This window comes from Rhodamnia argentea, chromosome 1 (genome assembly GCF_020921035.1).
Source record: "Rhodamnia argentea isolate NSW1041297 chromosome 1, ASM2092103v1, whole genome shotgun sequence".
Classification (NCBI taxonomy): domain Eukaryota; kingdom Viridiplantae; phylum Streptophyta; class Magnoliopsida; order Myrtales; family Myrtaceae; genus Rhodamnia; species Rhodamnia argentea.
This window is the reverse complement of record NC_063150.1, coordinates 3,021,371-3,037,578: the sequence shown is the minus strand read 5'-3', so window position 1 is coordinate 3,037,578 and position 16,208 is coordinate 3,021,371. Positions and strand designations below refer to the sequence as shown.

The window sequence follows — 16,208 nt, the reverse complement described above, 5'->3', positions numbered from 1 at the left end:
TCTTTTTTATAATTGGGAAACACGAGGTAAAGCCAATAGATGTCTCTCGAGAATGACAAAAGCTATACATTATTGGTCGACCAGAGCTTGTCCTTTCGATGCCCAGCGAGGCCCACATCAAATGAATTATAAGTGACTTTTATAGGCGATGCTTATGTTTACGGAGTTTCAAGCTATTATTTAGTATTGAATAGTCTATAGTCAAAAGTCACCCTTTTTTTTTTTTTTTTTGTGGAGAAAACTATCCGAAAGGTCTGGAAAATATTACGAATTTATCAATTTAGTCCTAAACCTTTCGAGTTTGCCAATTCAGACATAAATATTTTCATCTTTTGTCGCTTAAGTCCATCCGGCTAATTTGACATGAAATTACTAACGTGGACAACTCTTATTAAGTTTCTAACAATTTTTTATTGTCTTTTTTCCTTCAGCGATCGACGAGGGTCTAGGCGGCTAGCCGCAGGGCAAGGCAACTTTGCCTAAATCCGCTTGGCGACCCTTGCTAGCCGTTAAGAAAAGAAAAACAAAAAAAAAATGAAAAAAATTTATAAAAAAACATATTAAAATATTATAAAAAATTACCAACATCATCGCTAGCTGCGCTACGTCAACGATTTTCAGCCAAAATCGGCCAAATTGACTAAATTGGCAAAATGTGAAAAATTTAGGACTTAATTGTTAAAATGAAAATGTTTAGAACTAAATTGACAAAAATGCAATAGATTTACGATTTTTAGGACAATTTCTTTTATATGCGACCTTTACGTGCTTAAATTAGGCTCCGTTTGTTTTACGGAAAATATTTTTCCGGAAAACATTTTCCTCAATTTCCGCCGAAAAATGAGCGGTCAACGGAAAATATTTTCCGGTCAACAAAAAAACCTTCTAAAACTAAGGAAAATGATTTCCTCATTTTGAGAAGAGGAAAACATTTTCCACACTTTTCATTCCTCCTCTATTTCAACTATTTTTTTATTTTTAATTATTTTTTTGCTTTCTTTTCGTTTTTATTTATTTTTTCAAAATTCAAAAATTTCATTTTTTATTTTTCGGATAAAATCTATTTTTTAATTACTTTATTTATTTATTTTTTTTTTGTCTTTTTTGTTTTTTAGTATTCCTTCTTCTCCCTCGGCGGGTTGTCGGCCATGGCCGCAGCCAGTGGCTCCGGCCTCGAGCAAGGAAAGCTATAGTGAGGAACAAAGTTGTGACGTCCGTCCCGAACTTCTCGTGCTCCACGCAGAGCTTGGCGGCGGACTCGCCGCGTAGGATGACGTCGGCCTTCCGGTCTTGAGGCTCACTGCCCCGACATAGCCGACGTTGACGAGTGGGTCGACGAGGCATTCAAAGGTCAATTCCGAGTCGCCACCAAGGGTGGCCTCCAAGAGGCGCTGCGAGACCTCTGCAGCGTAGTCGACTGGGACCACCTTCATTTGTTTCCACAAAAATTAGAGCCACATCTCTCTCCCTCTGTTCTCGCGCTTTTACTAACGGCCAGGCGAAGCTCCATTCTCTCTATTTTCACAAGTTTGCCCGATGGTGAACATTCGCCGAGAAAACGATTCATAGCAGTCACCCATGAGCTCCCTTACTAAGCAGTGACGACAACCGGGCGACTCTTCTTGCGGATTCCGATCACGGGGGACTTTTGAGGCTACGGAAATTCATTGAAGACTTCACGGCCACAATAGAGAGCACGGTTGGAAGTCCCCCGCCTTGTAAGGTGGCAATTTCCGTGGGCGCAATAAGTTGACATACGGAATTGATTTTGATTTGAGATTGTCGAAGCATCCCTAGAACTCACCATGAACCATGAGGCTCCTTCGCTTGAGACACCGCCGTTCGCACCATCGCCGACCCTATCCGCAAGTAGGATCAAATCGATTTGATATTGTTTCAAATTCGGAAAGGTAACCTTGAACCAATTCACTTTAATTTTCCTTTATTTTTTAATTTAAAAATATAAAAAAAAATCATAAAAAGAAAATCCAAAAAATTGCACCTTTGAACTTCAAGTCAGAATTTATCGAAATTGCCAAATTGAACTTTTTTCATGAAATTGGTATCGGAAGGGCATTAATTAAAAAATTAATATAATCAAGTCTCCGAACTTAAAATAAGACTAATTTTCCTTACCAAACGGCAGAAAATATTTTCCAGAACTTTTTCAAGTTTTTGCCAAATATCGGAAAATGAAGTCATTTTCCTGGAAAATGACTTCCTTAAAAATATTTTTCGAAAAGGTCATATTTTTCGCGAAACAAACGGAGCATTAAATAGCTTCATTTCGAAGTTCCAACTACCATGCTCTTGTCAAGCGGACAATTCATAATAAAAAAAGGCCATGACCAACGCACAATGCCCCATGCAAGCCAATTGATTCTTCTTATCTTTGGTTTTATCCTCTCTGCACGAACACCCATCAAATGCATCAAATACAAAATGGGTAAATCCACAAAAGACACAAGGATTAAACCAAAAACATTGGGTTAAATTCCAAGACTTTCAAATTTCCTGGTTTTCAACTTTCTTGACCGCAGTCCTCAGCTCCGAAAGGGTGGTTGGCCTCGACGGGGAGTGAACAAAATCATTCCAAACCGACCCGGGTTCGTGGATCGGGCTCGGAACCGGGTAAAGTTCGTCTACGGACTCTGCGTTCGGATTCAATTTGCTTATGGTGGCCAAACACTCAATCTCTTCCGGATTGACAGGCAGCTTGCTGTCCCCATCTTTCCATGCTATCAACTGCATTCATCCAGAGACTATCGAAATCAATTCATAGTGTGGAAAAATTCTATACCGAATTCTATAAAAACTAATTTGGTTCCATACTTTTTCCATCCCTCCACTCAGAAAACTAAGTCGTTCCATCGTAGTGTAACTATAAAGCAGAAACAAGACGTTGTTCGCAAGTTACCGCAGGTGAGCCGCCCATGGTGTTGGTACAATAGAGCCTGGCACTGTCCGTGAGATTGCAATACCTCCGAAATGCGTCTGCGAATCTCTTGTGGGATTTGAGTTGTGTATTCACTCTTACAGCTCTTCCGGCGATTATGGCTCTCCTACGTTCAAAGAAATACCGATGATTTGGCTAAACACAATCTCCTCATCGCCGAGCAATAGAGTGAAACATTGTTGTAACATTACTAAGTTTGCCGGTCGATGCTTACGAAACACTCGTCAAAGTGACCCTCGTACAAAACCATGACAATAGCAAGAAAGGTTTTACCTAATGCCTCTCACCACAGCGAGATAAGGATCGCACACAATTCCCAACAGCTCGATTCGGTATGGCTTTCTGTGGGGATTTGGTTCGTCTTGTTCACGTTCCTCAACTTGGTCCCAATAGTTCTCGATGACAGTGCCGTTGGCGGCCACCTTATACCCGACCCCCATTCTGTAACGATGTCTGTGGACATTCCGAGCCATCGCGACTGTCTGCTCGACGAAGGGCTCCCATGAGAGTGTGCTGTCCAGGATCACGTCTCTTCCTTCATTGAGTGCAGTCACCAGAAGTGAGGATGCTGCATCGGCAGATGACTGGTGAACCTGGTGTGTGTTGGGAGTATGAGAGAGGCTTTAGTATTGAGCTCTGAAGCTTTATTATAAAACTTAAATATGGTGGATGAACCAAACCCATGGAATACTGGATGCATAAGCTATGTAGAGGTGATCAAATCAAAAGGCGAGCTCTGATAAATGGGGCCTTAGGTCGTTCACTAGACCTGCCTATCCACAAAAATCTCAATGCAATTTCGTGCGCTAGGTGTTGCTGGGCTTAGCCTTTTGTAAACTATAGGTTGCCTTGAGGCCCTTATGATGTGAGTAAAGGGATGTCGATTTCTGATACGACATGATATCAGGACTCGATCACAATATGAAACTAACATGATTGGATTGAGGCTAATTGTGTTCTGATATGACATGATAACACGAACACGATTCGAGTCACGACAGCCCTTCTCTAGGCCTACAAAAGGGATTGTTTTTTAAGTCTCCAGATTCTACTAATATGTATTATAAGGCACTTAGGCCTCAAAACTTTTATGATTTACGGAAAAAGTATACTAGAAGTGTCATAACTTGTGTACAGCGTTTACTTGAGTATGATAACTTTCAAAACATTCACTTAAGTGCTATAACTTTCAAAAATCATTTACTTGAGTGCTACGTCGGAGCAAAATCGTTCACTTGAGTCCCGTAGTAACTTTTCCGGCGTACCACGTTAGCTTTCCGGCGTGTTACAATAACTTTTCCGGTGTGCCACGTTAGCTTTCCGGCTATCATGTCAACTTTTCCAACGTCCACATCAACATGGCACTCAAGTGAACGATTTTTGAAAGTTATGACACTTAAGTGAACGTTTTAAAAGTTATGGCACTCAAGTGAACGCCGTACAAAAGTTATGGCATTTCTAGTGTACTTTTCTCCTAATTTACAGGATGCATATAGTTGCAAGTGGAGAGCATGCTCATGAAACCAACTCAACTTACTAGACTAACAAAATGGTTCTACCTTCCTAATGCCATTAGGCCTTGAGGACGAAAGAAAAGTGTCTAGAAGACATTGAAGAGTATATATAGATTGAAAATTTAGGGCGCGCATGGCAACACTTCTACTCTAGAAATTAACTTCTTACTTGAAGTTGATTTTTTTACTTCTGCTCCGAGAGTGAATTTCTGATGAGATAACGACATTTGATAACAAGACAAAATTCACCGCTTCGGAACATCATTAGCACAAAAATTTCTACGGAAAATTATTGATCATAACCTAAAATGCCTCTTATTTGAAAAAAGTTAGATGCAAATTCCTGCTCCTATTTATTTATTGAATTCGCGCTGAGTGTTATTCTACCCTACTTTGTTGTAAGTACGGGTGATTCGATTCTCCTTTTTAACCTCGTCTACCATCAAACTTACAAATAATTGGGTCAATTGCTCGGTCCAGGTTGCCACGATTATGTTTTTCCGGGATGCCATTTAACCAAATCATGAAAATTTTATTTCTTAGTTTTTAAATTTTTATTATTAATAATAATATTATTATTTTAAAAATTTTATCAGCCGGAGGAGATCGGCAATGGCGAATGACTATCACCAGCGACAGCAAACGACGGTCACCGGCTGCGAATTGTCTCTCTTTGATTTTAACTTCCGAAAAAAAGTAAATATTTTTTTACTTCGTCAAGTGGCTCCAAAACTACTTCAGAAGTTAAAAAAAAAATACTTCAAAAATAGAAAAATGAAGTTGCTTAACCAAACGGATTTCTACTCTAGAAGTTGCGTTACCAAAACAGATTTCGGCTCTAGAAGCACTTTTGTTCTGGAGCAGATATTCTATTTAAGAAGTGTTATCATGCACGCCTTTAGCAAACACTTACTCCGTACTTCTCCCGATGTTAACCTTATATTGAAAAGGCTAAGGACATTACACACCTTTTCCATACAACACATGGGCATCCGTAAGATGCTCGTACCGGACAATACTATTGTGGATAAAGTAGGAACCCATATATATACATATGCAAGATGCTTTAACAATACAACTTTTTCAACGGAAGGACAATAATTGAAGTACTAATAGACAGAGTTCCACACAGGACAATAATACAACCATTGCTTCAGTACAGCTAGTACCTCGCAAAGGACTCGTGATCAGGATCAAAAGATCGGGTCTGCATCATTTAGGTTGAATTCTTGATGTCCTAGGCTAGTGTTTAGTCCTAGTGGGAAATTGAGGTCTACTTGTTAATTGTTGCAGCTGATTCTTGAAGGACACATGCTAAGTCTTGGATTTGGTTACCGTCTGTCTATATTGAAACTGCATTGTGGCTAGTTGGTCAGATTTAGGAGCTTGAGATTAGGGTTATAGTTTCCGTAATCCCACGGGCCTTGAGAAATAGTCCGTGCGGCCCTATACTTACCAAGAAGAAATCACATTGGATTATTCCCAGACATATGAAAAGATCAAATATGCCATCCATCAAGCTTTATAATAAGAATACAAAATGAATCAGCCAGAACCTATGGAATTTTCTCAAGACCCTCGGGATTATGGAGACTATGACCTTAATCTTAGGCTCTTGAATCCGACCGACTGGCCGCAACCAAGTATCAATCTATACAAGTGGCAACTAAATACCAGACCCGAAATGTAGCGTCTAGGATCAAGCTCAAACAACCAATAGGTAGGCCTCAATCTCGGGGTAGGACTAGCCACTAGCTCAGAAAATCCATATTCCAGCTCAATAATGGAAAACCGAACATTGATTTAAAGCACGTAGAGGTTTCAACATGGGTTATCGATCCACTTTTTTAACTCACTTTTATACACTTTAGTCATACATGGATTCATTCCAGCTCAATAATGGAAAATGGAAGATTAATTTAAATCACGTAGAGGCGTCAATATGGGTTATTGACCCACTTTTTAACTCACTTTTATATAACTGGGTCATATATGGAATCATTAAATTTTAAAAATGGGTCAAATATGAGTCCAAGCTTATAAAGGCTATTCAAATATGGATTTTAATGGATTTTAGCTTAATTCATTTTCGATCCATTTTTGACCCATGGGTTCCAAGCACCCCGCCGCCATCGCAGCCCGTCGCCGCCCATCGCTGCCCCCGCCCAATGCCGCCTCCCACCGTCGCCATTGCCCGCGGGGCTCGAAAACCCACCGTCACTAGTGAGCTCTTCATGGCCCACCCTCCTCCTCGACCCGTCAGCACTTTCCAAGCCTCCCTCAGCTCTGTTCGCATCTATTGCTCTGTTTCACCCAGTTAAGCCCCTCTCTCTCTCTCTCTCTCTCTCTGTCTCTCTCTCTAGCAGTGACAATCGTCCACAAGTTCATAGAAATTCTACTCGCTAGCTCACTCGTGTTTCCTGTATTGCAGCTCCGGACTTCGTCAAGTCTGTTGAAGCAAACAATAAGAAGCTCACCTCGGCCTACTTGGATAAAGCTAAGGAAATTTGTGCTAACCGAGGGGTATTACCATTTCCATACTCCCTCTGTTTTTTTAATAGCAAGGGATCATAGCTTTTTGGTATGAAGGGATGATTGAGTGATTGAAAAGTGGAGTATCTTAATCAACTTATATATTAAGTCTGTGGTACTGTACTGCTGAAGCGGCGACAGTGATTTCTGCCACGGTGGGTGGCGGGCTGGCGGTAGAGAAGGGCGGGAATTGTCAATATGAGTTTGGTCGGGTATGGATCGGGTGTGGATCGGATCGGATTATGGGTCATTGAATTTTTATTGCCTGAATATGAGTCAAAACGGATTAAATGGATCAATATAGGTCATATCATATTCGACCCCGATCCTACCAACTCATTTTTCACCTCTAAAATCACGAGCCCTTCAGATAGTGGTTGTACAATTGTATCATGAATAACGTTGGCCACCACCTCTGGCCAAAATACCTTTTTATTCTCCTTTCTTCCGAAAAAGTTGTCTTGTAAAAGCATCCTGTAGATGCATGTGTGCTTATATTTTGTCTACGGTACTTTATATTCATGCTGTGTAGGAACATCTTAAAGAGCCCATGTGTTGAATACAAGAGGTTTGCAATGCACTCGGTCTTTCTTATACAAGGCTAATTTCGGTGAGAATTTGAACTAAAAGGTTGACGAAGTTTTCAATCTCTATACACTCTTTAATGATCTTCAAACACTTATTTTTCCTTCATTAAGGCCGGACGGTAATAGAAAGTTAGAATCAGTCTGTTGGTGAGACAAGATGAATTGATTTCACGAGTATGCTCTCTACTTACCATTATGTGAAAAATCAGAAAGTTTCGAAGACCTGAGTGCTTTATAGTGTAGATTAATAAATAGCTTTGGAGACTAAAGGGCAGTCCTTTTGTAGGCCGAGAGAACGGTCTTCATTGTGAGGATATCATACATGTCTCTGAGTGTGCACTAATCCTAACGTAAACCCTCCCCTATTCATGGTCAAATGAAGTGAAATCTTGATCGATGTGTCATATTCACTGAGGTAAGATACCTCACAGAGATGATCTATCTTAAAAGAATTAGATTTGAAAAGTTGAGCATATTTCTTATCATGTTCGTGTTGGTTGATTGATTTCGTATCGGTGGGTTGATTTCACGTCTCAACGGGTATAATTGTGTTAACCTGTCATTCTATTATTTAATCGTATTACATTGATCATGCAATGTCAACATGTTTTGCAGGTGTTATTCGTATCAAGAAAGTTAACACAATTAACTAATCATGTCATGCTCCAGTTAAATCGATTGCCTAGTATACACTTTTTTGTACACAACAGGAATACGCCGTTGAGCACAAATTTTCACCCTTAGGCAAGGAGCTAGTCCTAGGCAAAATTGCCTCAATTCTTACTACAAACTGTTGAGAAAAAGCCTATAATTGATTTTGAAGTTGACAAAACAATTCATATTCTCTAATATATGAGTTAATGCAATGAAATACTTATTATGCATATTGTCCTAATGTATATTCGGGTGTTAAAGAATGATTACACGGGATCGAATCTGGCAGGAAAGGCTCAGACAATGTCTAAGGATCTCAGACGCTGTTTAATTAAGGGAAGAAGATGCGTACCAATTCAGCGGTATGAAGCATGTCATTGTGAAGACCCTTTGAATTGAGTGCCTTGTATATAACATCTGTCTCCTTGAATGCATCAATCTCCACTACCACGGCATTGCTTGCTGCTTCAACCCAGAGTGGCCTGCAAGTATCCCCCCATGAAGCCGATTACAACCAGCTTCTCTTCAATTAAGAGAAAAGGGATGTCCTCAATCTTGTAACAAATGAGAGAAAATAACTAATGTTTACTGCTGAAGAATGTCTTTGATGAGAGTGCTCTTTCCGGCTCCGGCGCCTCCGCCAATGAGCAAGAGGACTGGGCTTCTCTGGCTGTGAGCCACCGGCATCATCACGTCGGTCGACTCGTCGCCCTTGCGCACGGGCCCTCCGATCAGCTTCATCTGTTCTACCATGGTACTTAGCGCCCTTGTCACTTTTAGGTCCCTGGCCACCCTCTCAAATCTCTGTTTCCTGCCCCCAAATATCCGCCCAATGTCTTCAGTCCGTCACTCCAGTTCTCCAAATTCAAACTCATCTTACATAACTTCTCAGCATTACTAACCTTGTAGCGGCCAACACAAAGTCCTTGAGCTTCGTCCTAGTTTCAGACTCAGCACTCAGCACCTATCATGTTCATCGTCAGATCCCCATCCACAGATGCATCACCCAATTAACAACATTGAAGAAGAGGCGTTGACCGACACAGAGATGTTTCCCTCGTGGTGGCGGTTTCGACTTTCTCGACAGTCCTATATTTACCAGCTTACCTGACTGATCATAGCAGAGGCCTGGCTCCAATGGAACGCAAAGTAACTGAGGATGCATCGCTCGAACTCATCCATGAGCTTCTCGCACAGCGACTCCGCGTCTTGTTCGCCGGCAAAGAACCCGCAGATGTCCTCTTCACACCCTTCGGTCCTCTTCAAGTAGTCAATCGCCAGCTTGCTCAGCCGCGGACACTCCCTCCCATCTTCAAATCCCAGTTGCCTAGCTGCACCAATTTTCTTATGTAACACTAGCTTCTTCACCCTTTAAGGGTCAACTGTTCGTTAGCGTAGCGTTAAGAGCAATTACGTGAACCTTTGTTTTCAAACCATAATTTCTTATCCTCTCAAGAAACGGGAAGCCGAATCTCTGGAAATGAGTTCGTGAAAAAGGGAAGAAGACAACTGATGCGAAATCACGACCACGAAAAGAGACTTTGGACCGACCGAGTGAACTCACCAACGTAGTCGGAGAAGCTCTCGAGCTTGGCGAGGTGGCCCGATTCAGTCCGATCTAGACGTGCGATGACACGACGGTGGTGAGGATGAGGACCCTTTGCCGGTTCAGTAGGGCGGCTTCGCTGCCACGGGCGGCTGCTTGCCACGGCAGCGGCGAGCCCCACGAGGGAGGCGGTGAGAATATGGGCGAGGGTGATCCCGCGGTGCATCTTCCCCAGTACTGTGGAGATAGCGAGGAATGGAGTTGGACATCTCCAAATCGTGAGGAAATATTGGGTAAGCCCGGCCTCTCCACGTCACCATGTGGCCCGGCCCAATCGTGGGTTGCCACGTGTTATATACGGATCCCATTTTTTCAGATTTTTCAGAACCCCACGTGCTTCTTCACCTGTAGGTCCCCAATTCCTCACCGCCTCAAGTCGCACCAGCCAAAACCTTCACTGCCGCTTCACCATAGCAAACCATCCTCATCATCGTCATCTTCGCCGGACACCTTAGCTACCGGCCGGAACCTCTCCGGCACGGTAATCATCATCCACCGGGAAAATTGCCTTCTAACAAGTGTCGACACTTTTTAACAAGGACAGGAGTATCGATCGTTCATTAGCATCATTCATGCTATGTGTCCTGAGGGAAATTTGGCCTTGTCCGGTGACCTCCACACATGGCCAGCCCCGCTGTACTACTATGTACGACTTCGCGTTCTGTGTTGGGTTCCATCACAATCTCAATTTGTTAAATTCCTTTTTTTCATTTTTCTTTTATTTTTTTTCCCACTTCTCATTTTTGAAGAGCAGATGAAAAAAAATGAAATGGGTCTGAGCGAAATAGTTGATTTGACATGTAATCCAAGGAAAATTTAGTAGTCTCCCCCGAAAGGGAATAATAATTTTTTTTTTTGTTAAAGTCAAATGGCACTAAATTCGATTGAGGAAGATGATGTGGCTAGCTCATTGAGATCATTGTCTAATGACTTCTGACCCAAAACCAACCAATCACAACCTCAAAATCCACAAAATAGGGAGACCCAAGATTATCTTTTCGCAGTATAACCAAACCACGAGAAACCCAAATGGAAAAATTCTTTTTTTTTTAATTGTGGGGGGAATTATTGTGAATTGCCCTTCTTTGAATCAAACAATGACATTTCCAAGCAAAGGGACGATATTTCTCTTCGATTGCCCAACTTATGTACGTTTGTGCCACTTCACAAAGTGATTTGTAAGGGGGGAAAAAATCAAAAGGGAACATGTGCTTGCGGGAATTCCGACATCATCCCCTATTTTAAGTCTCTTCGGACCTTTCGACCAAAAAGAAAAAAAAGCCCATCTTGGTCATCAGTTTCATCAAGTCCCCGATCCAAAGGAACGGGCACCCAATTTTTGGCGTACAAGAAGCGGAGATGGGAGATGAAGGAAGAACTCAAGAACTTGCGTCAAAGGTCGCCAGCCTAATTTTCTCTCCCATCTTCTCTCCTCTCTCTCTTTTATTTTCACAAATTTTATGAAAAGAAAGAAATTGAACTAGATCTCTCCCTCCCTTCCCCTTTTTCTTAAATTATTTTGTTTCTCTATCTCCTTTTTTTTTTCTCCCATATATGAGCTTTCTTTTTCTGATTTAGTATGGATCTTAAAGCTTCTCTCTCCCTTTTTGGAGAGATTTCTATCCCGATCTAATTTAGATTTGGGGTTTTTGGTGTGTATGACTTCGGAGTTTCGGTTTCGTCCGTTTCGTTGGTATACAAGTCCAGTTTCGAAGGAGATCGGGGGAGTTTCATAAATGTTTTGCTCTCACAGGTCATTTAACATTTTTACTCTACTTGGTGATAGTGTTGGGAATGCCAAATCTAGGCGCGCACCGCAGAAAAACAAAGGCGTTGCAAGTAGAGGTGGCAAAATGGGTCAAGAACCCATATTTATGAGTGTGGGTCATAAATTCATTATGGGTCACTAACAACTTAATAATCTTAAGTGGAATTTAAATGGATCAGAATTGGGTTAGTTAACTATATTAAAAATCAATTTTTATCTTTATTTTAAATTATGAAATTACCCATAATGTTTTAGTAATATAATTTTTTAAATAATTCATAAGTTTTGCTAAATTAGATTAATTATGAAAATGTTTTAGTTATATGGATGTGGCAGAGGTCATTGGGTTTGTACTACATGAAAATAGATAAAAACGGATTAAATGGTTCAATATGGATTGGATCATATTCAATCTGACCCGATTCACCCGTTTGACATTTATAGTTCCAATAGATGGGGATCTTAGTGTGTGCTTGTCGCGACATAAAAATCGAATTTTCCAATTTTAGGTTAATGGATTGCCAAATTAATTAATTAGATTAATTAATTTAGCTCGAACTCTCCCAAGTTCTACCAAATCGTGAATTATGATTCAAATGATTATCTTTCAAAACATTTTTTAATTTTTCGGAGCTGCTACTAATCATTTTTGGTAGGTCGATTATAAACCTAAATAAAATAGTGGGAGAAAACTATTTTATTCCTACGAACAAGAAATCTTGAGTTCGGGACTTGGTTACATTAATTTATAAAATTAATGCCATTTCGGTACTAATTTCATGAAAAAGTTCGATTTGGCGATTTTGATGAATTCCGACTTGAAGCTTAAAAGGTACAAATTTTTTGGGTATTCTTTTTATGATTTTTTTTTTGGGTTTTTTGTGTGTGTAATTTTCGAAATTAAAAATTAATGAAAAATGATGGTGAATTGGTTCAAGACTATCTTAAATTTTTCGGATTCAATTTGCATTAATTCCCAAAATTTTTAAGAATATCTTTTTTACCCTTTTGAAAGGATTCAAAAGATTTTGTTTATCGAAGGTGATCCATAAGATAGGATTTCTAGAAAATCCTATATTTCTAAAAATTGATAAGATGTGGTTTTTAAGAAGCCATATCTTCCTAATCTTTTTTTTATTTTTTGAGATTTTGTGACATGAAAATTAACATGAGTGATGAATGATTTTTATTTGTTTCTTTTTTTCAAATTTTCTGTTTTTATGAATGAATTTAAATTCAAGTTGCAAATATTTTAATGAAAAAATGATTACCGCTGAATCTTTCGAATTAAGTTTCGATCCGAAGCCCGACGAATCGACCCTAAAATTCGAAATACCCACTATGGAAATAATTCCATCTAAAGTCTAATAGATAGACTTATTTACATTTATGCGGTTGCGTATTAGGAAATTTTCCTAATCAATCGCATTTTTAAATATTTAAATATCTTGAGTACCCTCGGGAGATTTTCAAATTTTCATAAGATTACATGAAAAATTCTAGAATATTCAAATTAACATGCCATCTTTCGATTCAAGCACAAAATATACTTGCGAGATTCAAAGAATATTCAATATCCAAGTTTAACGTGCAATCTTCATATTAAAGCTACTGAATATCTAAAATTCTCAATCTTGCAACACAATTTTTAGATATGCGAATTCAATCAACCAGATTATGCAATCAAATATCTCGAGTTTCAAAGTAGGAAAATTACCTAGATTGACAAGATTTCTTTTCCTCTTTTGAACTTGTGCAAAAACTCGATGATCGAGTTTGCTAATCCGGACAGTGTGGGAACCTCCACGGATCGGCTTGGCGCTTCTCGAAGGACTCGCGCACGGATGGCTCCAAGTGATGGGTCTCACGGCGATGCACGGAGCTTGTGTGACTCAGTCGACAATGCGGTGACCCGGCCAATGGGCGAACAGACTCACAGTATGTTGATGCACGGTGAGCTGTTCTGCGCCAGAAAACTTGCAATGTCAAGAAGAAAGGTCACTCGTCTCAATGTGAAAAGATCGGCTGCATGCTGGTTGTCTGCGACGTTGATCCGTGGTGTGATTGCCATGACAAAACGGCAACACGAAAACGACTTTGAGGACTGGCCGCAAGGTCGTTTGGGAGGCATTTGGCCTGTTGAGGCTGCTCGTCAGAATCACGAGGTGATACCAAAAGAACTGCAACAAGTCTGCAGCTTGGCGCGCAAGAACGAGACTTTTCTCTATTTTTTGTCCTTTTCTCCTCTTCCACCGTGACAATTCTCCTCTCTTTTTTCCGTCTCCCAATTGAGATATGATCTTTTCCTTTTGAAAACGGACGAGCATACTTTCTTGATTAGCATTCATTTTTCTTTCATGCCCGGGCGATAATTCTTTCTCTCTCTACTGATTTTTCCAATCTGATCAAATATCTCTTGTAATATTATCCACGTAGATAACATCAATTCTCCATGAGATTTATTAGCCTTATTGCCCCGTAATCTTTCCGCGTCCACGACAATCCACACGTGTAGCACAATTTTCAGCCAACGTGAAGTTTTATAGGCTTGACCGAAGTTTCCTCACCGTGGGCTTAGTCCAAACTAGCTAAGTTAGGTTTAGAACCATTAACTTAAATCCATCCACCGCCGGTCCGGTTTGAATGCAAAAATGTAATATGATGGATGCTAAAATTAATATGAAAAATGATTTCATTATTTTTGACAAGAACTAAAATTAGTTCTAATTTTTTATACATAAATGACTGAAAAATATTTATTAAAATTTAGGTGTCAACAGTGCTCATTATCGAAGACGAATTTAGAGATCGGCCGTCGATTTTAGTACGAAGAAGTCACAAATGTGCTCTTTGAGCGAGTGTCACATAATATTGGTCCGATGATTTCTCTTGTTATTTGGAACTTGTTTTGTTTTGAAGCTATTTGAAATTTGTCTTGATTTGCAGTTAAAATAGGATATTTCTCTCTTACATTTCGAGAAACGAAATGTTATTTTGGAAAATAAAAAAAATTCAGACTTCCACGAAAGGTAGACAGATAAAGAGCGTAGATTGGAGGAGAAAACAGAGGGATATAAATGACACGGGGGAAGAAATACGATGGCACATGAATCACGTGAAGAAAGTGGGTGTTTGTTTGTGAAATGCAACGAATGGCAAGTAACAAAAACATTTCAGTATAACAATAATATAAAAGCCATAAACATTATGCATTAATGTTAATTCAATGTTAAATCTTTTCATTTTGCTAATTAGATTTTAAACTTTATGATAATTTGCTAATGTAATCATTCCTGTCAATGGCCGGAAAATTGCCGACACAGCCTTATATAGTACAAAGATTTTAACAGATAAGACCATGTGCGGACATGGTATAATTGCAGCAATATATTTTATTTCTATAGCTAAGATAGCCGAGGTAGTCCTATAATCACAGGAGCAACCTTGCGCTAACAATAAACAATTTTTATAATATTTTTAAAATTCTTCTTAAAATTTCAGATTTTTTTAAATTTTTTTTAAATTTTTTTTCCTTTTTTACCTTCTACCTTCGATGAGGGTCGCCGATCAATCCTAGTTGGTCATAGATAAGGGTTGACTGATCCTCGTTGGTCATAGGCAAGAGCCAATGACCCTCGCCGAACTTGGAAGGAAAAAACAAGAAAAAAGAGAGAAAGAAAATAAAATAAAATAAAATTTAAAATTTTTTAGAAAAGATATAAAAAATAGTCAATGTTAGTGCCGACCATGCCAAGTAAGAATGCCGATGTCGACCTCAGCAATTCCCGATCAAAATTGGCCTAAATAACTATATCGGCAAATCATAAAAAAGTTTAGAACTCAATTGGTATAACAGAGAGGATTAACGCTAAATTGGTATCCGTACAATAGATTAATAACTTTTTTGGTAAATTTTTCAAAAGATTTCTTCTTTTTTTTTTCTTACGAGTAACATGAAAAAAATGTATGGCCTTGGCTTCTTTATGCACCAAAAAATTATCGATTTGTGGTTATTATTGACATGTGATAGACTTTGTCTTTTTTTATTTTATTTTATTATTTGAATGTGATAGGCTTAGTCGAGGAGAGCAAGATTTGGTCATTTATGAATAGGATTATTTATCTTTGACCCTGAAAAAAAAAAGAATAGGATTATCTACAACTTGATGAATCCACAACTTGAAAGAATCAACAAAAAGTGGAGCCTATAATCTTATATACAACAGTGAAAAAAGTAGCCGTTATTGTGGTGGAATAAAATACCCGTCAAGATAGTGGAATTGAGACGGTAATGGAGTAGGAAAAACAGTCGATAACCATTTGTAATCTATGTTGTAACTTCCCTTTATAAACTCCTTCTGTAACTGCCATTTATAATCCCTGTTTGTAACCTCTATTTTGTTTTGTTTTGTTTTTTTAAAGCGAGTCTATGTCACACAAGTTGATTTCAATACAAACTGTTTCTTTCAATACAAAGTTGAATAACGAGATTCACTGAGAAATATGTTAACGATAACTCCAAAGCTTCGAAGTTGGATCTATTCTTACCATGGCTTTGACATAGAACTGGTTCGAAGAAAGCTTTGGGCCT

General features: G+C 39.3%; 1 protein-coding gene across 2 annotated transcripts; it reads right to left on the bottom strand.

The window, feature by feature from the left end:
* Positions 1–2,440: 2,440 nt before the first annotated feature.
* LOC115743356 (calmodulin calcium-dependent NAD kinase-like) lies at positions 2,441–10,068 on the bottom strand. Of its 2 annotated transcripts, XM_048285568.1 has the most exons (9): positions 9,993–10,043; positions 9,808–9,920; positions 9,351–9,574; positions 9,146–9,207; positions 8,833–9,054; positions 8,596–8,725; positions 3,230–3,549; positions 2,918–3,062; positions 2,441–2,745 (listed from the first exon to the last, which is right to left on the bottom strand). In XM_048285568.1, the coding sequence occupies exons 1-9, from the start codon at positions 10,013–10,015 to the stop codon at positions 2,506–2,508; spliced, it is 1,479 nt and encodes a 492-aa protein (XP_048141525.1). In that variant the 5' UTR covers positions 10,016–10,043; the 3' UTR covers positions 2,441–2,505. The 2 variants fall into 2 exon arrangements, with proteins under 2 accessions (XP_048141525.1, XP_030533958.1); XM_030678098.2 differs by having other exon boundaries at positions 9,808–10,068.
* Positions 10,069–16,208: the final 6,140 nt, after the last annotated feature.

Bases quoted from the DNA above. Each gene is read 5' to 3' on its own strand.
- LOC115743356 (XM_030678098.2), bottom strand. From the start codon at position 10,015: ATGCACCGCGGGATCACCCTCGCCCATATTCTCACCGCCTCCCTCGTG. The intron at 3,550-8,595 runs GTACGCATCTTC...AACACACACCAG, and splicing joins TGCTTCATACCGCTGAATTG to GTTCACCAGTCATCTGCCGA. The intron at 2,746-2,917 runs GTAACTTGCGAA...GGATGAATGCAG, and splicing joins CCATGGGCGGCTCACCTGCG to TTGATAGCATGGAAAGATGG.